We start from the raw sequence: 25,600 nt of genomic DNA on the forward strand, positions 1-25,600 counted from the left end.
GACATTTCAATTCATCTAAAGCTACACCCCCCCAGGTAACTATCTGTGCCTTCCAGTCACACGAAACCAGTCACCAGATGCTCTGGATCCTGAGCTTATCAGTGAGAAAGAGGCATGAAAATTTAATGGCCTTAAGACAGCACACCTGGATTAAATACACAGAAGAACAGGGAGAAAAGCTGCTTAGCATACTGTAAACCAGGGCGACAGCGAGTCCAAATTTCCCTGCCGTGATCGTGTCCTGGCACAACATTCACCACTAGCAAAGATTTCGTCAATAGGTAATGGCCCAGCACTGTTCCAGGACATCCTGGTGCATGCTAAGCAGAGGTAAGGTACAAGATCGTGGTTAAAACAGTGCTTTACTGTATGCATGGCCCTTTAAAAATCGTGCGGCCAAATCACGCATAAAATTACCTGCATGCACGTATTTTTATGTGCGCTCCATGGGGGGGTGGAATCTGGACGGGGCTGGGACTTAACGCACCTATTCTTTGGTTTTAAAAAGTACGCGTGTAAATTCTCTGGGCAGAACTATGTGCACCGAGCAGCAGGCATAATTGTATGCGTGTAGTTTGGCCGGGATAACTTTCAAAACGGACTTACCTGCGTTAAGTCCGCTTTGAAAACTGGTGTCACTTGGGCGATCTAACAGCCCCACGAATTTACACGGTCTGTTATAAAATGACCCCCCCCCCCCCCACGCTGACGAAATCCTGGCCAGTACTGTTTCCCTTTAACATGTGTTTCAGCCTTGACCTTTGCTCTCGGGCCGACAAACAGATTCGTCCGGGCCCGGCGTGCACGGATGTGCTTCGCTAGCATCTTCCATGATGAGAAAAGGGCTACAGCACAAAATGCCAGCCACTTTGATAAGCTCTCCGAACGAGAGGTAGGACTCGGCCCAGGAAGACAATGAAAGAGTGAATGCGTTCACAGGACTGAAGCCTACGAAGATGGGGAAAAAAAAAAGGTCTTCCTATGAAAAGCACGCACTCTTTCCGCCCGGCTTACCTTGCTAGAGAGAGCGATTTATTGAATTAAGAGTTTATTGCAGAAAGTAACTCAGGGCGCCTTGGCTAATGCCCTTTAAATCACCATGACCATGACAATTTAATGAGGCCAAGTCATTACCATATGCAGCCTGTGCTCGTGAAATTAATAAAGGTCAAAACCAAGATGCTAAGAGATCCCTGGCACATTCGGGTATTTCATTTCTAACATTTTCTAAGGCTGTAGGTCAACAGAGTTGCAAAAATGTGTCCCCTTGTCAAACTTCTCTGTGCTAGGCCCAGGGTTGGAAGATGCAAGGGAGCTGAGGGGGGGAGGGGGTGTCCCCCCCTCTGATGCTGCAGGGGCAGGGTGAGAAGTGGTGGGGAGGAGGTTGGAGGGGGGGGGGGGGGGGGGGGAGGTCCCATCCACAGACTTGCCAGAATCAAGGATCCCTCCTCTTCCTCCTTCCTCTCTCTCTGACCTTGGACTTGCAAATGCACCCTAGGCAGGTGCCTACTCTGCCTAAAGGGAAGTCCAGCCCTGGTCGGACATATCGCACTATTAATTGCCAATTTACAATCTTTACATTTTATCAGCTTTGTGGTCATTTGGATTTTTTGGGTGGGATTTCATTACTCACCTTTTCAAACGCTGCCGCAGAGGGGCCTCACAATCTAAGGGGCTTAATTACTAAAGGCTGGGTCCCATTTTGTGTCTCTGGGGGAAAATGCAGAGCAGACAGGGTCTGATATTTGTACCGAAGGCATCTTGCCCAAAGTCATAAGAAGCATCAGAGGGAGAAGTGACCTTTGAACCCTGGCTTCCCGGGCCCTCAGCCTGCTGCTCTAACCACTAGGCCACTCTTCCCCGTTTGGGGAACTGAGGGTGTGCTAGTGCAGTTTGATTAGGTCCTAATATTTCAAGAACTGGATATCGTGCAGGATGTGATGCTTTCAATTGGAACGACACAAAGCCGTGACCACGGGCTACTAAGCACTGCCATGGCCATATCCGTGAGCGCTGGAGACCTGCTCGCGGTCGTCTTCCTCCCCGGATAATTCTCATGTTGGCCCCAGAAAAGATTTAATTTCCTGGTGAACCAATGCAGCTAGTAGACCTCTAAACTATATTAAAAATTCAAAAGAATTTAGATTGGGGGGAGAGGAGGGTGGATGTTTATCAGAGATGGATGAACCAGTGCTCAGACAATGAAGGATTAAGCCACAGAGAACATATTTGCTAAAGTCAATATTGTGTCAGATCTAAAGCCTTGTCACCTCCCTCTGACTCCGGTGCCGTCTCTTCACTGCTGTTGCTGCTATTGACTTAACTGTAGGGCTCTTAATGAGCCTACATTGCCTGGAGTCACCAGGCAACAGGGTTATGGAGGTTTAAAAATAGCTCAAAATTTACTTTGCTAGCCTGTTTTCAAAGCGGAAAAGGTTGACATTGATTAGGACAAGAGAACAGATACAATAGGAAGGGCGTTCTTCCTGTTCCGAGTTAAACCTGATTGACATTTCAGCGTTGTAACTTTGTGAGCTTTCGCTGTCATGTCAAATTGCCAGAGTGAAGCTCCCACGGATTGATTAGTGGCTCTCAACCACAGGCACATGTGCGCCCCCCTCAGGGCTACCTGGAAGCCTGTGGGGGGGGGGGGGGGGGCAGAAGACAGCCACATGCCCCAGGGCAAGAAGAGCCAGCCTTGCTGCACTCAGTGATCCCTGCACTCTTACCTAGGATACACCATCAAGTATTTTTGCCATCTGTTTTTTTGGGATGTGGGGAGATGTAAGATGGCCAGAGAAACGTCTGCTTCCAATATTTGCCCCCACACCCATCTCCCTAAAATAAACCATGTAAACTCTTCCACCCCTGCCACAGCTTCTTCCATTTCTTCCCCAAGCTTCCAACTGGTGCCAATTTGTCAGGAAGAGACCATAAAGGACCGGAATAAATGTGCCCTCCAGCTACCTCAGCAGTAGCTGGAGGGCACAGTATGGCTGTTCAGTTTGCAGAAGAGACAGCTGAGGGGCCGAAAGGATAGAAGTCTACAAAATCATGAAAGGACTTTAAAAAGTTAATGTAAATTGGAAATTTACTCTCTCAGATAATAGAAGGACCATCGAGTTAGCAAGTAGCTCATTTAAAACAAATCAAAGAAAACTCTTTTTCACTCAGCGATTAGTTAAGCTCTGGAATTCATTGCCAGAGGATGTGGTTACAGCAGTTAGTGTAACTGGGTTTAAAAAAGGTTTGGATAAGTTCCTAGAGGAAAAATCCACAAACTGCTATTAATTAATAAGCAATAGTAGCTTGAGATCTAATGTTTGGGTACTTTCCAGGCACTTGTGACTTGGATTGGCCACTGTTGGAACCAGGATGCTGGGCTTGAGGGACCCTTGGTCTGACCCGTATGGCAATTCTTATGTTCTTATGGCTGAGCAGCACCATCCCTTCTAGGGCTGGATTTAAGATTTTGGCGTTCCTAGGCAGAGGACTGGAGGGAAAGGGGTTTTGCTCCCTGGAAATCAGAGAGCAGCAGGGAGAGTTCCAGTCTTTGGACGCCAACAAAATTTGGCACCCTAGACACATGGCTTATCTTGCCTATTCCTAAATCTGGCCCTGGACACTCCCTGCAAGGTTCAATCCGAATGAAGCCAATCGGCATTTGACATCAAGACTTGTCATTTAGCAGTTAAATGTCAATTGAAATACAGGCCCGAATATCACATGAAATGTAAAGACAGTGTTTGCTGTGAATTTTTAAGTTTTGTGAGGGTACATAAGACATTTCAAACTCTTGATGGGGCTGCAGTAGCCAGGAAAGGTTGAGACCCTCAGCCTTAGGTTAACTGCGTGCTGACACATTAGAAGGGACAGGCAGCTTAAGTATCCATTAATATCTCTTCTTGGAGAAATCTGGGGAAAATAGCGTAGGGTTGCTTTCCACAGCCCTACCAGAAAAGAACAAGGCCAAAGGCTTTGTGGGCAAGACAGAAAAGCAAAGATACAGGGCCAGATTTACTAAAGGGTTAATCCCAGTTTGTGTCTATAGAAAGAAAAAAAAATGCTTGGTTACTGGGGCCCATAGATCTAAATGAAGGAATCAGCCAATTCTCATTCATCAGCAAGCAAGGCCCTGTTACTAGGATAAGATGTTTTCCCATCAGGCTCTGGTCCTCACAATTAAGAGAGCTGGCACCTTCTCTTCTAGACACATCTTAATTGCACAGTTTCCACACCAAATTATCTTGGCACCTCATCTGCCCCATCATCCGACAGTGACTGAGCCACGTCGCTAAGTGTTAGCAATGGTTCAGCAAGCTCGCAGTCAGCCACCCCCACCCCACCCCCTCCTCTCCAGGACACAAACGCCTTGGAAATGCAACCAGGCATGAAAAGATAAATGGATTAAATATAGAGAGGGGAAACTTCAATAAAATGAGGGCTACCAGCAGTGCACTGAATGCCCGGCACAGGAGAGATTTCAGCCACCGAAAGGTCAGAAGCTGTAGGGCGCCAGCGCCTTTACCAGTCATGGAGAAATGGACAGATGTGATCTGGGCCTCCGGAACCTTTGCTGGATAGACCTTGTCGTGCCGGGATCACGCGCAGTCAGCAATACCTAGGCTCGGAGGCCAAGATTAAAAAAAAAAAAAAATCGAATCGTTCCTCTCCTCCTTCCAAAAATACTGTAGCTACGGCCTTCAATCTGCAACTATGCGGGAACGCGCTGATCTCAAGGCGGCACTGGTGTGTGCATGATTGTGCTGATAAAGGAATGGTTCCCTCACGGGTGCCTCGTGATATCTCGCACAGTGGATACTGCAACATACTCTATAGTTAAAAAAAACAAAAAAAAACCCCAACAACCACATTTTCAGTTCAAACTGCTTTTTCTTTGCACTGCAGATGTGGTGTGGATGGCAGTGTTTCCTGCTGGTCTCTGACCTTCCTGATGAATCTCACTCCTCCTGTGAGCAGCACCAGGGGAGGGTGCCTCTAATGAGGAGACAGACAGCTCCCCCCCCCCTCCCCCCAACAGAGAGAGGAGAAGAAATGTCAGTTTAACAAATTATATTTACCTTTGAAGAGATGCAGCTCTGTTCAGCAGTGCTGCAGACCTGCGAGGAAACATTTCAACATACGCTAAAGCACTGTTCTAACGCTGGACCTGCTAAAGCCCTGTGCCCGAGGCTGGCATGGAGGGTCTCCCCTCAGAGCTCCAGTTCAGGAGCACTGAGGGGATGGGACATCCTCCCCCCCTCTCTCCCATGGTGCCCCGGCGAGCAGGGAGCAGCAGCAGATGAGGAGGAAAGGGCCACAGCCCTTAGGCAAGTTTGCAGAGTTTTTTTGGTCAGTGCTTACTCGGAATTAGTTTACTTCCAGAAAAACACGCATGGAATTTTTTTCTTTTTTGACTGCTTAAACTTAAACTTCAACAGAACCTCCACGCTTTTGAAGCACCTCATGAAAAAAAAACCCAAAAAAAAAAAACCAACCCCAGAAACACTGCTGAAGCTGGATACAGCTGAGGAATCCCCTGTTCTTTTCCCAGCAGGATGGCGCTGCAGTAAGATAAGGGCCCAATATTCAAATGTTGAGTAGATATAAAAGTTAGCTGGATACTGGGGTGCCAAGGGCATGAACTCCCTCGCTCGTTCACTCTAGCAGTGGGGAAAGGGCTACCAGCCTCAAGGCAGGGGCCAGCTGCGGTGAGCGGCTGAGACCTCGTTGAGTCAAAAGCCAGGGTGCTAATGGGGGTGCACCCACTTCTGAGGGGCTAGGGAGAAGGCAATGATCCCCACTGCTTTCCAGCAAAGCTCTTGAGATGGAAAACTCAAGCAATGGACAGTGAGATCAAATCACAAGAAGGCAGTCTGACCCATAGCACTACAGCCACTAGACCCCTGAGTTCCCTCAAGCTGAAGAAATGGTATGCAGCCCTGGAAGCTGGAGGGGGGAGAAACCACATCAGAAGGAGGAGGAACCAAAAGCTGGAGGCTCAACAACTACTGCACCTAGGAGGTGGAGGGTAGTGGTAGTCGATGACTCGCTTCTGAGGGGCACAGAGGCATCCATTCGCTTTCAGACATGTTGTCCCAGAAAGTGTGCTGACTGCGGGGTGCCAAACTCAAAGATAATACAGGGAGACTGCCGAAATCCTCAAGCCTGCTGGCTGCTATCCGATGCTGCTCATCTATGCTGGCACGAACGATACTGCCGGGGACCACACAGATCGTATCAAAAGTGACTTGATGGCTCTGGGACAAAGGGTAAAGCAGACAGGTGCCCAGGTGGTATTCTCCTCCATCCTCCCAGTCAAGGATAAAGAGCCAGGTAGAGAAGCTCGCATTCTGGAGATGAATGAATGGCTGCATAGATGGTGTTGACAAGAGCATTTCCACTTCCTGGATCACGGGATGATGTTTCAAGGACTGCTGAGCAGACATGGGATCTACCTGCTGAAGAAGGCGCCCAGCGTTTTTCAACACAGACTGGAAAACCTACTGAGGAGGGAGGGCTTTAAACTAGGATCATCGAGGATGGGCGGCCAGAACCCTAAGGTAAGTAAAAGCAACAAAGATCCTCTCTTTCAGCTTTGCTTTTTAATATACATTTACTCCCACTCTGTCATCTCCTTTTTGGGATGAGTGTAAATTTCAAAATCTACACCAATGATATTCAGTTCTTCATTCCCTATAACAAGTCATGATCCAACACTTTATCCATTGTTACTCTTTGTATTAAATCTGTTAACATTCAGCTATCTCATAAATGCCTAAAATTCAATACTTCTAAAACTGAAATTGGGCATTTATCTACATTACCAAGCTCACCTCACTGGCTACCCTATTCCCATAACTCCTAAAGCTCGAAATTCTGCTGTAACATCGGATGCAGAGTTTTCAATGACTTATCATATATCCTCAGTTGTCAAATCCTCATTTTACAAGATTCACTTACTTAAGTTTTTAAAGCCTCTTTTAAACTCAAATGATTTCTGCTTAGTTTTACAAGCGATAATTCTTACAGGCCTAAATTATTGCAATGCTTTGTATCTAGGCCTCACTTTGAAAATACAGATGTGTGACCAAAGGCTCATATATATCAAAGAATATGAATAACAATCATGTAGCACAGGTATAAGCACACTAAGGGATGCTTTATAACCCAGGTGCATAACCAAATGGAGGAGTTATTATGAAGCAAGTTATGAATCACTGTAAGAATTTTGTACTAGATGCAGAAAGATACACGGAGCCAATGTAAAGAACAAAGGATAGGTGTGATATGTTCTCGGCAATTAGAATTAGATGAAATACGCACAGGTGTATTTTGAATTAGCTGCAAATGACGGATTACATTTGCTGGTAGGCCTAGACATAATACTCAATACTATGAAACCCCAAAGTGTAAGAATAACACAAAGAAACACCAATAGTAATCTCACTTTGAAAAAATAGATGTGTGACCAAAGACTCATATATATTAAAAATATGAATGACCATCATAAAGCACAGGTATAAGCACATTTCCCTTATGCTGTAGCTTTCATGGAGATGTGGTACATGGACAACCATGACTGGGATACAGTTATACTGAGCTCTAGTCTATTCAGGAAGGACCAGGTATGAAGGAAGGGAGGAGCACAGAATTGGAGGACTTACAAGGTAATGAGGAGGCACTGTGGGTTAATCTGAAAAGAGGGAATGGAACATTTGATTATATGGGTATAATATACAGACCCATAGAAAGTCCAACAATGCTGCATACAAGACAATAGTAAAGTACAAAAGACGTTTGCAAGTTAATCTTTACATTTAACAGCTTTTCCAATTCTTGGAGAAAAAAAAAGGACCATCATACCACCCTGCGGCATCTGAACTTAAATTGCGTTCAATATTTTCACCAGCAAGGTAAAAATACTGAACATAATATACAGACCTCCATCACAGGCAGAAGCAATGGACCGAGATATAATGGAGGATATTTTCAAACCTGCTATGAAAGTAGTGGTGCTATTGCTAATATGCTGGATGTGGACCGGAAAATCCCAGCTTCTTCTAGAAGCAGGGAGAACCTGGATTCTCTGCAAGGAGAACTCTTCCGTCAACTGTTAACGCAACCCACACGGGAGGGGGCAGTACTGGACCTGGTGCTTACCAATGGGGACAGTCCATCTGATGTCATCTTGAATCCAGTGATCACCGGATGAGGTGGTTCAGTATCAGAGCGCAGGAGATGAAGGTTTATTCAAAGGCGAGGGTCCTAGACTTCAGGAAAACTAACTTCATTAAACTGGGGAGTACCTGGATAGGAAAATCTAGGGGAAGCAGAAGAGCAGTGGGCAAAACTGAAAGAAGATATTATAAGGACAGCCAACCTGTTTTGTAAAGAAAGAGGAAAAAAAAGGCTGCTACGGTATACTAAAGAAGAAGCTGAAAAGGGTAAGGGAGAAAAGGTGAGCTTTCATGAAATACAAAAAAACCTGGAAACGGAGAAAGAAATACAAAGATTTCAGTGGAAGGAAAAATAGCAAATATGCTGAAATGGAGGGAGAAGACGTTTTAGGATATGTTAGTGATAGAAAAATGTGTAAAAGCGGCATTGTGAGGCTCAGAGGGGAAGGGCAGGAATATGTAGAGGCTGATGAGGAAAAAGTGGTGTATGATGTTCACTGTGGAATCGTCCGGAGCTGGACCACATAAAAGAATGGAAGTGAGGTAAACCTCAATCGATGTTCAGAGCAGTGTGTTCGCGAGGAGCTTAACTAAACGTAAAGTAGATAAAGCGATGGGTTCGGATGGGATACATCCAAGGGCCTGACCTTTTCAATGCTTCTTTAGAGTTGGGAGTAATTCCGGACTGGAGATGGGCGAATGTGGTTTCTATTCACACAAGTGGAAGTAAGGGGGAGGCCGGGAACGTCAGGCCGGTTAATCTGATCTCTGTGGTGAGCAAACGAATAGAATCGCTGCTAAAACAAAGGATAGTGCAGGCTCTGAAATCCAATGGATGGCAAGGTCTGAGGCAGCGTGGTTTTGCCAGAGATAGACCTTGTCAGACGAATCTGATCAATTTCTTTAACTGGGAGATCACAGAGTTGGATCAAGGAAGAGCGCTAAATGCAATGTGCTTGGATTTCAGTAAGGCCTTTGACACAATTCTACATTTATTTGTTTATTTAATTTATATTCCGCTTTTCAGGCACTTCAAAGCGGACTGCATTCAGGTACTCTTAGGTGATTTAGAAATAAACTGAGCACCCTTGGTATGGGACCTAGCATGAGTGACTGGGTCAGAAAGTGGCTGAGCGGGAGGTGACAAAGGATAGTGGTAAATGGAGTTCACTCTGAGGAGGGGGTCGTTACTAGCAGCGTGCTGCGGGAATCACTCCTTGGACCGGTTCTGGTCAACATTTTCATGAGCAACACTGCGGAAGGATTGTCAGGAAAGGTTTGTCCTTTTGCCAATTATATCAAAATCTGCAACAGGGTAGACTGCCAGGAAGGTATGGAAAACATGAGGGTGAAGTTCAAGGAATGGTTTAAAGTCCGGCAGCTAAACTTTAATGCTAAAAAATGCAGAGTGATGCATTTAGGTACAAAAACCCAAGTGAGAGGTGCGGTATTAGAGATGAAATTCTTCTATGCACAAAGGAAGAGTGGGATCTGGGGATAATTGTCATTGATGATCTTAAGGTGGCCAAACAGGTGGATAAAATGACGGGAAAAGCCAGAAAGATGCTTGGCTGCATAGGGAGAGGAATGGTCAGCAGAAAAGGGGAGCTGATATTGCCCTTGTATAAGTCCCTGGTGGGACCTCATTTGCATGACTGTTATAATTCTGGAGATCATACCTTTGAAAGGATATAAACTAGAGTTAGTCTAGAGGGTGGCTACTAAAATTATTAGTGATCTTCATTCTAAAGCATATGGGGATAGACTTAAAGATCTAGAGGAAAGGCGAGATAGGGGAGATATGATAGAGACTGTCAAATATCTCAAAGGTTTCCAAGCACAGAAGATGAGCCTCTTTCAAAGGAAAGGAGGCTCGAGTTTAAGAGTCTAGAGGGAGGGGTCATAGGATAAGGATGAAAGGAGTAATCTAAGGAAATGTTTCTTTAAAGAGAGAGTAGTGCATGCACGCAACAGCAGCCCTGTGGAGGTAGTGGAGACAAGGACAGTATCTGAATTCAAGAAAGCATGGGACAAACACAGGGGATTGCTGAGGGAGTGGTTGTGAGTGTAAAGCTGATTCAGTGTGGATAGACAGACTAGATAGGTCTTATGATGTGGAGTGGAGGAGTAGGCTAATGGTTAGAGTAGCACAAAAGCTAGGGTTCAAATCCCACTGTCACTCCTTATGACCTTGGGCAAGTCACTTTACCCTCTGCTTATAGTACCTGAATGTAATCTGCTTTGAAGTGTCAAAAAGCATCATATAAAATAAATATGGTACGTTTCTAAAATTCTATCCACAGAAAAGGGCAGGTGCAAGTGATTCCCCATACTTTTAATCTGCAGCAAGTTACACAGCACAAGGATGCTCCTCCTTTCACTCTGATAAGAGGTGCAAAGCCCACAAGATCTTTGCCCCAATGAAAACTGCCCACAAAAATGATTGCCACATCATTTCAGTTGTGAATATTTAATGTTGTCAGGAGACATAATTTGTGCACTTTATTTTAAAAGTGTGAAAATGGGAGATATAAGTTGTGATTGGATAAGAAAGAAGAAATAATGGTATTTAGAAATCGAGCAAGTAAGCAGCTGTGCTGCTTTCAAGTTGCTTCTGTGAGTCTGTGCCCCGTTACGGAGAGAGCCAAGGCTGGTCCAAGGCTGCAAACTGGCCTGCATTTCAGGATATCCAAAATGAATATTCATCAGATGTATTTGCATGCCTCTGAAATAAATTAGGTTTATCTGAATGTAGTGCTTTTCCAAAAAAAAAAAAAATATATATATATATATATATATATAAATGGATCTGTGGCCAACCCGAGGACCAAAGCTTGAATGGGTCTGCCCTGGTTTGGTGGCATCTCTGAGGATTTGCAGTTGGGTTCAGATAAAGGCCTCATCAGGTACAAAAGCAAGCTAGTAAGCCTGCAGTTTTGAAATTATTTAAACCTACAGTGGAACTGAACAAGTGAATGTGAATTTACTCTTTCATACAATACAAAAATTAGAAGACACTACATAAGTTAGGAAGTAGCACATTTAAAACACATCATAGCCAATTCTTTTTCACTCAACGCATAATGAAGCTCTGGGCTTTATTGCCAGAGGATGTGGTAAAGGCAGCAAGCATAGCTGGGATTAAAAACAGTTTGGACAAGCTCTTGGAGAAATCCATAAATGATTAACCTGTTGGGAAAAGCCATTACTTATCCCTGGGCGTTAGCAGCATGGGATCCATCTACTGTTTGGGATCCTGCCAGGTACTTGTGACCTGATTTGGCCACTGTTGTAAACAGGATACTGAGCTTGATGGACCCAGTATGACAATTCTCATGTTCTTATTTATAAAGCATTAAAGCTGTAAAAGGCAGCAAGATTTGATTTATTTTTCCAGCTTAAGGGACAGGCTCTCAGTTATAGTTTGGGAAGCCATGCTTTCCGATACCTTTACAGCCTGCTGACTGGCAACCATGCCATCATAGAATAAACAAGTTCCTTATTGGTATTAACTTACCAGTGACAGGAGGCGGCTTTGGTATAGACAGGGCTGTTGGTAGGGGTGGGCGAGACGGGCAGCTGCTGGGAGCGCCAAGCTGCCGCTGCTGTTACTACAGCAAGCGCAGAAACAACTTTCTGCATGGCCGTATTTTCAGAAGGGGGGCCATCAGAAGAGGGGGCCCCCCCTCCTGCTGGCCACACCATTAAAGGTGACCCCCTGCCCCTCCCACAGACTGCCCAGGGTACCAAGTGGCCCAGCGATGGTCCTGAGTACAGGTGTTCTGTACAGGGGGAAGCACAGATCTGTTTATAAAATCAATACTTGTTACACCATATACTATGCATTGGCACAGCTCTCCTTCTTGGGAGGGCACTGGTGATTTCAAACATGTCAGCTCACAAGGGCATTAACTCCTCTTACACAATCCCTCCCTATAATGGTTGCAAGTACTGTGATAGTGGTCAGCAGGAAGACTGTGCAAGCCAAACCAGAGTGTTTATAACTTAAGGTTGCCACACGTGCAAGCGCTGTACAAAAAAAAATAATAAATCCTCTTATGGAATAATAATGTGCCTGGCTTCTATTTGAGAGCTAAAGGTTATCAGTAATACTGTAAAATATCGCTCACTCCAAGTACTTGCACGTGGCTGGAAAAGGTAGAATTGGGTCACCATCTTGTTCTAACTCACATAACATCACTGCACCAATACAAAGTGCCCATCAAGGGGAGGGGACAGGCGGGACGGGGGAGGGGGGGCGGTATTATGTCAGCAAAGAAAGCAGGACATTTGTAAACAAATCCCATTAACGGGTAACAGCGTTTGTGTCCCCAGTTCCCAAAATTCAAATGTGCCTCTGCAAGATCTTATGTCTTAGGGAAAGCCACCTGCACATTTGTAAGGGCTTTCCAACCTGTCCTGGAAGCTCTACAGTCAGTTGGCTCAAGGTACCCAGCTGTTGGGGCAGGCAATGACAGGGTGATGACGCCCACTGCCTCCTGATCTCTCAGGATGATTCTTCAGATCACTAAAGGGAGTTAAACCAACGAAAAAAACTCACTGGGTTGGTAAAAAGTATGAAGTCAAATTTCTTGGACCTACGTGGGAGAAAGCTAAGTCTGCTTCTGCCACTTAAAATGACTGGAGGATTTTCTTTTACGACAAAACCGTCAGACGCTCAATATCTCTCACAGAAATCCACCACTCACTGATGCAAGGCAGAAAATAATCAAAAGCTGATTTTCTACCCCACTCCCCCTCCCCGAAACTAACTTTCAGTCTGCCTTGTCTTTACTGCAGGCTTCTCCCGGACTACACTCATGTGCAGCTACCTGCAATAATAACTTCACTCAAAAAACCGACACGTTTCAGGAACCCTCAAGGTACGATTGCGAGCACCCCAACCAGCTCCTTCTGCATCCCGTGCGAAGAGCCGGGGGCTGAGACCTTTTTGCATTTACCTCGGGGAAGCCTTCCTGCAGTATCTCCAGCACATTTCCTCTGTCCAAGCAGGCGAGCATCATTCGAAACTCCGCCAAAGAAGCCGAGCTCTTTCCAAAATGTGAATCTCTTCGCCTCCCGAGGGCAAACTATGCTGGGCGTCCTCCTCTTGTCCAAAGCCGAAGGAGTTCTCAATTGTGACAGGGAGGCTTTTTTTTTTTTTTTTCTCACGCTCCCCAAACAAACCCGGCGCCCCGTTATCAGAAACAGGACACTTGCAGAAGTGAAGGCGCAGCCATGCGCATGCCCAGAGCGCATCCCCTCCCCGGTGTAGCAGCCTCCTGGATGTCACCCTGTAACCACAGCAACAGCTCAGCTTACACAGGATGGAGGGACAGGAGGAAACATATGCAACTCATTCAGAGCTCTGCCCTCTCATCACTTTGCAAGCTGCCCCTGTGCTAATGTTCCTTCGCAGCAAACACTGTAACTTTTGTGCCGACCCTGAGAAGGGTGGAGGGGCAGAAACAGCGGAGAAGGGCATATTATTAGTCATGGGCACTGCTGGGGGGGGGCGGGGGTGGAGGAGAGAACAACGATAAAATTTTAGTATTGCAAAGCTGATAAATTCTTGTCCATTGCATGGGGAAAAAGTGTCACTAGAAGTTATATCTTCCTAAATGCCTTGGTTTGCACTTACGGTGAAGGGTTGCAGATTTACAATACTGGCTCTTAAATATTTAGGTCCGTGTTTCCCAGCCCCGTCCAGGAGGCACACTTTAAGCAGTCTGGTTTTCTGGCTAGCCACTATGAATATGCATGAGATAAGTTACATACACCAGGTCTGCAATGTATGCAAATCTACCTCATGCATATTTGTCAAAGATAATCCTGAAAATGTGTGTATGCAAGACTTAGGTTTTGCTGATGATGGACAGTTTATTTTAGCACACGTTTTCTCCCAAACATGAAATCATGCCTTGCCCAGTGCCTCTCAAAGCACTGAATGGGATGAAAGCCCGATCCAAAATGCAGTGCAGTCAGCTTCTGGCTTTCGCTATTTTATTTCCTTGTTCACCTTACATTATTAGGGCGCCCTCTTGTGGGGGGGGGGGGGGAGCCATATTTTCGGGCCATAAAACTAAAAGATAAGCCTGCATTGGCTTCCCGAGAGGAATCCTGAGAAGTCACAAGGAAGAGCCCTGTGAGGATGTCGTCGTGCTGAACCATTAGTCATGTGATCTTCTGGGAACCAATCAGAGGGTCTGTTACAAATGTAATATTCCTTAGGACATACAGATATAGATGTATATGTGTAAGTTATAACCAACTTTGTACACTATCAGTCCGGCTATTCAAACTAATAGGAAAAGTCTGAAAAAATGTTTTCATTACAAGGTGGAAAGTCGGCCCACAAAATGTTCTAATTTTGTTTTCCAATCGAACTGGATGAATTGTATACGGGGGGAGGGGTGAGGAGGGATGGAGATGCATACTCTGAAATCAGACTATTTGAAAACTAAGGGTATTTAAAAAATGGGGATCAGCATCGTTAGCTTTAAATTGCAGCCCTATTATAGATAAATTAATTGATTTTTTTTAACTTGAATCACCCCTACACACACACACATACCTTCCAACAATACCAGCCAAAGAAGAAAATTAGTTATAAGATCGGAAACAAAAGAGGAGAAGTCAAAAAACTGTTATTAACAAGCAGATTTAAGAAATAGCTACTACTTATCACTGCACAATAGCAGCATGGGATCTATTTGCTATTTGGGATCCTGCCAGGTACTTGTGACCTGGATTGGGCACTGTTGCAAACAGGATACTGGGCTTGATGGATCCTCAGTCTGACCTATTATGGAAAATTTTATCCTCTTCAAGTTTATTTCCCCTGCCCGACCTTTCTCCACACTCCTTCCCTGTGATTTTTGCCAAATTCATCAATAAGCTGGAATAGCTCCTTTAGAGCTACTTTTGGGACAGCCTGATTTTTTCTTACAGGTATTGCCACAGTATCAACCCATGGCTGCTCTTTCTCCCTACCACTCCAGGGCTGTGAGTGTTAATTCAGCAACGACCCCAGCTGGGGTCAGCCCGAGGAGCCAGGAGTTCAATCCAGCAAAAGGTGCTGGGCACTGAGCATCAACCTTTCCAAAAACTATTGTTTGTACAGATGTTCAAGACCACAGGACCTCTCTTACTCAGTGTTCAGTCTCAATCACAGAAAGAATAAGAACTCGTGAACAAAGAAACAGTTAAGAAAACAAGAATCCTCAGGTGAAAGAAGACAGATTGTCCCTCTTTTAACTCAAAAGATTTCTGGAATAGAATTAAGGGCCATTGTGAGCACCAACATGGATAAGCAACCAGGATACCAAGCCATGCTAAAACTTCTTTTAAACACTTTTGTAATTAAAATGGAGGCTGGGAGCACCGCAAAGGGACTCGTTCATCAAGAAACTAGGGATCAGCAAAGGACCAAACAAACAAGCCCCCGACAGTCTCCATGGTGGCTACCCAGGGAATGTCCGGACTCAGAAACACTGCAAGACTTGTAGGTTTGTGTCCTGAGAAGTAATTTATAAGGAACACCTCCTACAACTGTTCTGGGCACTCTTGGTTATCTACCTCCTCACTCACCCCTAAGAAACAATCTCAAAGATGGCACAGGAGATCCGCAGCAGGCTCTCAGCACTAAGGAAACTTAAAATGTCACTAACTCCGCCCTCCCGGTCCTGCTGTGGCTACTTTTGGAGAAACTGGAAAGAAAGCTGAAAGTGAGGAGAGGAAAAACAGTAGTTTGCAAATAGGAGCTCCCTTCTGCAGGCTACCTGAGCTCCCTTCTGCAGGCTACCAAAATTCTACCTTAAAGCTGAACACAATTTTTCCCTTTTAGTTGTGCCTTCAAACGATGTCCCCTCGTCTTTTCCATAGTCCAGGAATAGTACATCAGTTCTCGTAGACGTCAGCAGACGCTGCACCTCGACAAACCTCTGGTCTTCTTTCATCCTAACCATGCAAATAACCAAGAAAATCGGTTTTTCTAGTTTCCTTCTTCACTAATAAGGATAAGAATATTTCCTTTTTAATTACTCCCTTCCAATAATAGCAAAGGCAGAGAGCACACAGGCAACTCAAATCGGCAAATCCTCCTCGCCATTTCAACAAAAGATTAATTCCTTTAACAGCTGGTAGAAGGGGACACTTTGTTTGGAACCAAGCCCCCAAAGCATTAGATATTCTTTTAAAAGGAAAGCAAAGGAAAAGTAGGAATGTGGTAGAAAATCCAAGAGGAAGCAATACATGAAGTAGAGCTATTTACTTTTACCTTTTGGCCATTGTTTAGCTGTTATGCTGCCGGACAACAGAAGCTTCTTTATGCAGAGCTGAAAATGTGTACATGACTGGCCTTCTGGTGGCACTTACGGGAACAGTTAAATAGGGCTAGGACCTAGAGGCAACCTTTGTCACTTCCAGCCAGGACTGCCCTTGAGCCAGATGTGCAAGGCCCGTAGATGGCTACCAAGTCTCAGGCTGTGTGCCGCTGATCGAGGTGGGGAAGGCCCGCTGCACAGTCAGTTAAAGAGGAAGTTAGATGACGGAACTATAGTCAAAGGTCGGCTGTAAAACATGAAAAGGGGAGAATGAATCAAACTCTCTGAGGTAGAAAAAGAAAACCAAACAAAGGAAGACGTGACGAAAAGGCGGAGGCAGAGGGATAAACTTGATGGCTTCTTGGATGTCCTTTCCAGCTCTAACTTACTATGAAACTATATCATTAAGAAATCCAGCAGTTATTATTTTCTAAGTTAAGTGGCACTTATGGAGAGAGGGAACAATTTGGGGGGGGGGGGGGGGCGGAGGGGGTTACTTATCTCACTACATATGAATATTGATATGAAACTACACATGGAGACATACAGTGCTGAGAAAAAGTTTGTTAATCCCCTAGAATGCTCTGTGTTTTAACAGAAACATGATTAGATCCTAATCTAAAGCCTGCTAAAAGAAAAAGATAAGCCCACTGAATAAATCACGCAGACAAAAAAGATATATTTGTATTATTTATTCAACAAAAAGATTCAACAATACGTATCCTTGTGTGAAAATGTATGTGAACTCTTCATTCAGTAACATAGGACACCTCCTTGAGCAGCAACAACATGAGCTAAACATTTCAGCTGTTGGTCAGTCTCTCACATCGCCCTTGAGGAATTTTGTCCCATTCTTCCATGCAGAACTGTTTCACATCTGTGACATTTCAGGGCTTCCCTGCATGAACAGCTGTCTTCAGGTCTTGTCATAACATTTCAATAGGGTTTAGGTCAAGACTTTGACTTGGCCAATCTAAAATTGAAAGCTCTTCTTCTTCAGGCATTCTTTTGAATATTTAAGCTTGTTGTCTTGCTGCAGGACCCACTTTCAGCTCAGCTTTAGCTTATGGACGGATAGCTTAATATTCTTCTCTAGAATTTTCCGACATCAAATAGAATTCATAGTTCCGTCAATGATGGCAAAGTCATCTAGATCCTGATGCAGCACAGCAGCCCCACACTATGAAACCTGTATTTGACAGGACCCGACAATATGAAAAATCTTGGTGTTACGGGGCCAGTTAGGCCCTCGAAGAATTGAACCATTGACTAAGCTGTATAAATTGTGAATATATACGTTCAGGATTTGTTAAGTGTTCTGGCTTCTCTTTTCTGTTAAACTGTGTTGTCTTCTTTGTAAAACTAACCCACCAAATTTTGTGTGCTAGTGATGGGTCTCTGAGGCCCTCAGGAAACCTATAGGTCACATTTTGCTGACCTTTTTGAGCCAACATCTGGCAGGGCTACTCTGCCCTAGGGCCAGATTGCATGGGAAAGGAAAGGGTATACAGCAGGATTTATGGCTGGGTATTAGTGGGAAAAATCAGACAAATATTCTATATAAATCACCTCACAAGACCAGCTCCGTAGTATTGGAGGTAATGCAAAATGTTCAATGACATGCCATACTCCAGTGCACTGAGTCCTAAGAATTACAGATTGCTCTACTGCTGAGATTCATAGGACGAACTCAGGGATGTAGGAGGTGTGGTTTTATATTGTAAATATATATTTCTTTCTCTGGTTTTGACTTACTTGTTCTATGCATATACTTTCTTGTATCTTATCTTCTATTACATTTGTAGTTTTCCCTTGTTTACATTACACCATTCTTTTGTGCATTGCAATTTTTATAAATCCTAGATTATTATATATACTCAATTTACTGGGACAATAAATATGAAAAACAGCTAAGTACAGTGTGAAGATATTTTCTGTTTGTCTGTGGGGACTAAGAAAGAGCCACCTAGCGACCTTAACCACTCCCCGGCTATTACAAAACCTCCACTACTATGCTTGATAGTTGGGATGAGGTTCTTACTGTGACGGTTGTTTAGTGCCAAGTGAGATCTGAAACGCTGACACGTAAGCTGTTCAGTTCAGCAGTCTTCACCTCTGAGTATTTGAAGATATCATCCTGTTCCCACTGATGTAGTCACAAATGAAACACGGACCATGTCGGGGTTTCTTTGTTGGTGAAGGATGAAAGAATCAAGTGCTATAACTAAGCTAAGTGGATTTTAATTACCTTAAAAAAAAATGTTAATTCTATAAAGAATGGGCACAAAGATTTTTGCTGCCTGACCGATGATTTAAAAAAGGCTATGTATGGCCTGTAGTGCCTATTGGGGCAGATTTTCAAAGGGTTACGCGTGTAAATCCTATTTTCAAAAGCCCCGGCACGCGTGTAATGGGAGGTCCGGGGGTGTGCCCAGAGGCCTTTGCAAGGCCGCTGGGCCGAGGGATCGTGCGCCAGCATTCGGCTGGCAGGCGTAACTTGTGAGATAAAGGTACGGGGTTTTATTTTTTCGGGCTGGGGGGAGGAAACGGGGAAAACCTGCCGGTCTCCCCGAGGGCTTGGCGCGGGCAAGGTGCACTAGTGTGCACCCCCTTGAGCGCGCCGACCCCTGATTTTATAACATGTGCACGGCAGCGCGCGCATGTTATAAAATCAGGCGTGCATTTGTGCGCCCCGGGTAGCGCGCACAAATGTAGGCCGCGCGCGTAGCTTTTAAAATCTGCCCCATTATGAACAGTCATTTAAAGCAGTATGGAATGACACACAGGGATTCTTCATTTGATTATCAAATGTTGTGCATCCTAACTGACAAGGTTCACTATAACTTACTGTTTAATTTATATCTTCTTATTGCATAAGAAAAGACTGGTTTCAATTACTGTAGAAATATTGTCAGACACAAATATCACTGTTCTATCTGAGGATCTTTAGGCCGAGGCAGGACTGACTCTACCTGCAGGGAGGAGCCCTGCAGGTTCCCACCGTCAGCAGGTGGACTCAGGCAAAGCAGAGACCAGTCGGGGCCTTCACCTATACCAGCCCACATTTCCCTCGGGTTAAGCCTTTGAGTGGCGGGCCAGCAGGTCTTAGGTGGGGTCTCTGCTGATAGCAGAAGGTCCGTAGTAGCTAGGGTCATGGGCAGGTGGCTGTCAGGTGTAGCCGAGGTCCAGGCGATGGTCAGAGGCAGGCAGCGATCAGGCGTGTCTAAGTTCCAGGCAATGGTCAGGGGCAAGCAGTGGTCAGTTGTATCCGAGGTCCAGGCCAAGGTCAAAACCAGGTATCCCTCCGAGGGAGGAGAAGAAGGACAGATAGGCAGGGCGGGCAGGCGAAGGCAAGAACAAGGTGGGCAGTGAGGATGGAGTAAGCGGAGACAAAGACAAACCGATGACAGCTGGATGAGGACTGAAAACAAGGCTGGGACGAAGGCAGGAACGCTGGGAAGCAACTCGCACTTCTAGAGGCGAGTTGCTTCCGGGGAGCTGCCCTTATAGAGGGCCATGCGGATGATGTCATCTCTAGGGGCCGCGTGTGCGCACGCCTAGGGGGAGGTGCAGCACATGCTGTTGCCTGTGTCCTGTCACATGGCTGACCGGCGATGTTCGCCGCATCAGAGGGGGGGAACAGGGTTGGCCCGGCAGGGGGGGGGAAGGTAAGTGCGGCAGTTCGCGGGGGCAGTCCATGGACCACCAATCACAGCAATCAGCTTTACGGACCAGCAAACGCTGACCTGAGAGACAGATCAGTGACTAATAGAGGGTAAATCTTCCAGAAGCTAAAGGTGAGTGGACGTTGTGGTTCTCTGTTACCGCTCTGAAAAAAAGAGACAAAAGAAATTGCCTGCCCACTGAATTATGGACTGAGCAAGAATCCGTAAGATCTGGGCTCAGGTCTGCACTAACAGGGGATGTTCCTCCATGCTTAGGGGGCGCTGAAGCTCATTCACTAAATTTTTTTTTCTCATAGGCACAGAATGGGAGAAAAGCCTTAGTGAATCGGACCCTATCTGACTCTGCCCTTACCCTCTGCGATCATCAATGGCTCTGCACAGAAATCAAGTCTTGAAAAAATGTACAGATTTTCCTGCAAGTGGATCTGTCAGCAGAAATGCATCCGAAGCCACGGGACTTACGAGGGGTAACCATGCACAAAGCCTAAAATCGGAGCAGCCCAGGAGCCACGATACTGACACCAAGCTCCCCCACTCCACCCAGTGCCACCGTCTCTTCCCTTTCTCTCTCTCCTGCGCTCTGGCGAGAGCACAGCTGGTGCTATTGTTCACAATTTACAAAGGTGAGGCAGAGAATATATATCCTGTGCATTGGGCTTGCTAAAGATATCTAACAACAATGGTACCTTTACATTTCCATACATTTATTCATTAGGGATTTATTTTTCCTAATCTCATGCTGCTGAAATTGTAATTGTCCTTTTTTTTTTTACTATCTGCACTTTAAAAATGTAGCAGGTTTTTTTTCCCTTTGGTGTTTTGATAACATTGCAGCTGGAGGGAGGGTTGGCTGTGGACACTTTCTCTCCATCCCTTCATGCCACTTTATTTTTTAAATAAATTTAGCTGGGCTGGGGGGGGGGGGGAGACAGTGGAGAGGGGGCACCAGTCAACCCTTGTTATTTCAGAAATCACTCGATAAATTCAGATGAAACCCCACCCCCAAATGTTTACTATTAATGTTAAATAATTGTAAAACGGATCTCATTTTCAGTACTGTATGTCTCTTTTGATATACCTCATAAATATTATAGAAAAATGTTTAAATGTTTTATTTTGTCAAGACACACTTCTAAAATATTTGCTTTTTTTCAGGAAACTTTCTACTTCCTCTCAGGAATCTTTTATTTCAATAGGAAAAAAAAAATCCCCATCAGTATTCCCTATGTGTCTCTTAAATAATTAAAATTTAAAAAAAAGGATTTTTGCTTTGCAGTAAAATTCTTCTTTTACATATTTACCATTATTTCTAGACACCTGGAAAGAAAAAAATACAATGAGCGCGTACACACTCATGCACACATGCACGCATTCACGCACTTTATCAGTAAAACAAACATTCTATAAACTTACAGAAGGTAAAGGTGACAAATTCTTGGATGAGTCTATAGGCGTCCCCATGTTAGTCCATCGAAGGTCACTGGGTCAAAATGTTGTTTCTGGATCTGCAGCCACCTCCTCCTTTTCCTGAGCCAGCAGGTACTGCATGCAGAAACACAAGAATGTTAATTCTGCGCTGACAGCGAAATGCGTGCCTTGGAAGAATAAACAGGTGCTCTTCAGGGCAGACGGCGCACACTTCCACTCCCCAAACTGAGTGACCAAGGGAAAATGATTCTTTTGAACATGCACCTGGGAATCCTTTGTTAACCTGTCTGAATCCCCTTTCCTTGCACATCTGTGTTGGCAAGCTACCCTTCAGAGTGTTCTCTTCCCTCCCAGAATTAAAGCGTTAACGTCATGATCCAGATATAGCAATTATTTGAGGAGCAGCTAAGCAAAATGATGGAACTCAGGAGGATGTGACTGACTGGCATGAATCTCTCTGTATATTGCACCTTGTGTGTAAGATGCTTGTAAATTGTGGGATGCCTCAGCAATCCAAATCCAGTCCAAATCTATACTTTCAAGTTCAATCAAATCCGAAGTACTTAAATCCCACAACCAGAGCACTAGTAGGAAGGCTCAGGCTGCAATACAAAGGAAACCAGTACTTATTAGGGTTTTTTTCCCCGTTTTCTAACTTTTCTGCATCTTTTCTGAATTTTCATCTTGTATTTGTTTAATTATTACTGTTTTATATTACAATTTTGTCTCTGAAAGTGGATTCATACTAGCCTGATCACATGCTTCAGAGCATGGGCCTCCAGAAATGCTTCCCAATGTTCTAGAGCAATGGTTCTCCATGCCATCCTTGGTTTCTGCCCTGCCAGTTGGTTTTTTTTAGGATTTTCGCAATGAATACGCTTGAGATGTAATCGCACATAATGAAATCCATGCATACAAATCTTCCTTGTGCAGATTCATTGTGGACATCCTGAAAACTGGACTGGTTGGGCAGGAACCCAGAACCGGTCTGCGAACCCCTGCTCTGGAACAAAGAGCTCTGCTCTACGACAGCAGCTGCTGCCAAAATCCTTTGCATGCCGGAGAAGACAGCAGGTGCTCTGTCCTTCTGAAGCCAAAGGTGACAGAGATCCTTCCCCACCCCACCCATCCCCCATCAGTCAGGGAGGGTGCACAATGGAACAATTCTAGCTCTGAAGAAAGTCTAAATAAGCTGCGAAAAATGAATTGTCCTAAATAAATCCCCACAATTTTAACAAAGGCTTTGAACTGCTCTTAAGCTGCCTGCCCCATAACTCTTGCCAAGTCCCCCAACAAGGCTCCGAAGCTGTGCTGGCTGGTGGGTCAAAAATAGGTGGCGCGACAAACTCTATTAGCATTGCTGCCGAACCCCCAACCCCGTTATCTCCCTCTCCAGTTGCTCTCCTCTTCATTTCTCCTTTCCCCCATATTTGCCCTTCCTCCATCATCCAGTGACCCTCTCCAGCCTTCCTCCTCCTCCATTACCCCTTCCCTCATCTCCCTGCCACCACTTTTCTCCATTGCATCTACACACGAGCTGCCACTGCTCCTTAAGTCTTTTTCGTCTTCTTTTTTGCTTCAGTTTGGTCACTCTTCACATTTGGTCAACATTTAAAATGCAAAGAGAAGTGAATTCCTTTATTTGTTGCTGGTGCGCTCTGGCAAGTCTGTGCCAGTGAAAAAGACTCAATGATAGTCCAAACATAGAAAGTTGTAGATTTGATTTTTGCAAAAACTGGACAGGTCCAACATACTAAAATGAAAATATTGGTCAGATACACCCAGTGCCTTCGTTAAGATAATTTAGCATCCTGTGCTGAAAGAGTTGGAAGTGACCCCCCCCCGAACAACCCTTCCAACTCCATTCTCTCCAAAGCATCCTTGGGAAAGTTCCACTGTAAACAACTGATAACAGAACCAGCATTTTATGTTCCACTGAGATCCAAAATCCAAAACACAAGGGAAGCCAAGCAATAAATGCAATATTCATTTTTTATTGCAAATTTTTGCTTTATGTTCTGTTAATCCCCTCTCCTCTTTCTAAAAGCTTCATTTTCATAAAACAGAAATCATGTTTAAAAGGTCTGATTTCACACTGCATTTACCCACATTCAAGAAACATGGATAAGAAAGATTAACTTTTTAAACTGCTGAAATCAAATCTGCTCTCTTTAAAAACCAAATAGGGTGTTACTAATTTTCCAGGCATCCATTGACGATCTAGTTTTACCTTCTTTTTTTTTTCTCTCGTGGAATATATAGAGTCATCCACATTCACTGCGTCTATGAGTATATTTTAAAAATAAATAATCTTTTATGCATGATATAAGATTCTGTTTGCAAATAACCCTGCAATGCACATTACATTTTGTTAAAGCTTCTAGGGCTAGCAGTTGGGACGTATCCTTAAAATGCAGTCAGGAATCACTGGTTGGGCCAAAGCTAATTGGTCTTTTTCTGCCATCATCCACATGCTGCATCTCCATGAAAGCAGAGCTTGATTCACCCGTTACACCAAGGGTCGGATTTACTGGGACTTCCTTCCCTCTGTGTCTATTGGGGGGGAACACAAAGCCTTAATAAACCAAGATCTCCCAAAAGTGAGAGGATAAAAGCAGGTGGCTTCCCAGTCGTTCCTTTTTTATGTATTTATTTTTCCCGATTGCGGATTTTAGCTTCAATTTGATTTCTGAATCTGAATGTATTATGCAGCCATGCAAAAGTTAAAACTATTAAACAACACTTTCCCCGCACCACCCCCTAACTTGCCATAAGCCTCTGTCTAATCGTCTCGGCTGTGTGTCTCGACGAGACCGTAAGCTCCTGAGACGGTCTCTTACATAGCGCTGCTGACGACCAGTAGTGCTACAAAAGTCATGTATAGTAGCCCCAACTTTTTACCTGCCTACAGAAGTCCCCCATCACCACCGTAACCGGACAAGCTCCAGAAAGACTGACGTGGATGGGAAGGGGATGCCTTTTGCGAAAACAAAAAAAAAAAAAAAAGAAATCCGGCGCTTGGAGAAAGAACATCTGCAGCAGAAGCAGCAGGTCCCGGGAGTGGCGGGGACTCTCCGTGGATCCTTCCCGCGGTCTAGCGTGTTGCAGTAACCATGGCGACAGCCGCGCGGCATGGGCGAGGGGAGGGGAGAAGCTCCTCCCCATGGACGGAGTCCCGCCCCAACCCGGCGCGCTCTGCCCCCTCCCCTGCCTAAGGCTCTGAGCTCCTGCGGCGTGAAAGGGCGGGACGAAGGGGCGTGCGGATCCACCTCCTCCCCGGGGGGCCAATGGGCTGAGCCGTTGCGAGTGGAAGGGGCGGGGCTTGATTGTTTGGATTGATATAGTAGGGGGGGTCATACAGAAGCACGTGGAGTCATTGCGGTTTTGGGAGCTGACAGCAGAATCTAACCTGGCAATAGGCAAGAAACTGGTCTGCATTCTGTACCTATAATCTCAATCGCTCTCTCTCTGTATGCTTAATACTGCACAGAAGAGTCGGTCTCTGCACTTACAGTTAACATATTTAAATTGAGAAGGTTAAGACGGAGAAGTCAGGGTTTTTATGTGTATGCATATACAAATACACACACTTATATAAACTTCCCCAGAGAGTTAATCAAGTTAGGCTGTAGTAGGTAAAACATACAGAGGCTTGTGGCACCTTATCGATCTAATATGCATCTAAGCAAGTGGACTGTAGTCCTCAAAAGCTTATGTCTTAATAAATCTGTTAAGTCTGCAAAATGCCATCAGCATCGGTGTTGTTTTTGCTACTACAGACTTAACACAGCTGAAAGTCTGTTATCGTAGAAAGCACCGGATGCAGCCCTACAAAGGGAATTGTAGAGCTAACTCATTAAAGGTCCGCATACTATAATTAAAGATGAACATGGACAGATCACAAACCAGCTTCTAGAAGAGTAACACCACAATAAGGGCAGCAGTGAAAATTAAATCGATTCTGCTGTTTTCCTCATGGGAG

General features: G+C 44.9%; 1 protein-coding gene across 5 annotated transcripts in view; it reads right to left on the reverse strand.

Moving 5' to 3' along the window:
- Nucleotides 1-24,973, reverse strand: part of DIXDC1 (DIX domain containing 1) — a 100,685-nt gene extending 75,712 nt beyond the window's left edge. For 2 of the 5 annotated variants that reach the window (XM_029572390.1, XM_029572389.1), the window contains exon 1: nt 13,142-13,367. In XM_029572390.1, the coding sequence (XP_029428250.1) occupies nt 13,142-13,204 (63 nt within the window). In that variant the 5' untranslated portion in view covers nt 13,205-13,367. Of the gene's footprint in view, nt 1-13,141; nt 13,377-21,603; nt 21,733-24,519 lie in introns of those variants that run through there. The other 3 variants (XM_029572391.1, XM_029572393.1, XM_029572392.1) reach the window with 3 other exon arrangements.
- Nucleotides 24,974-25,600: the final 627 nt, after the last annotated feature.

This window comes from Rhinatrema bivittatum, chromosome 12 (assembly GCF_901001135.1).
Source record: "Rhinatrema bivittatum chromosome 12, aRhiBiv1.1, whole genome shotgun sequence".
In the NCBI taxonomy this organism is placed as follows: Eukaryota; Metazoa; Chordata; class Amphibia; order Gymnophiona; family Rhinatrematidae; genus Rhinatrema; species Rhinatrema bivittatum.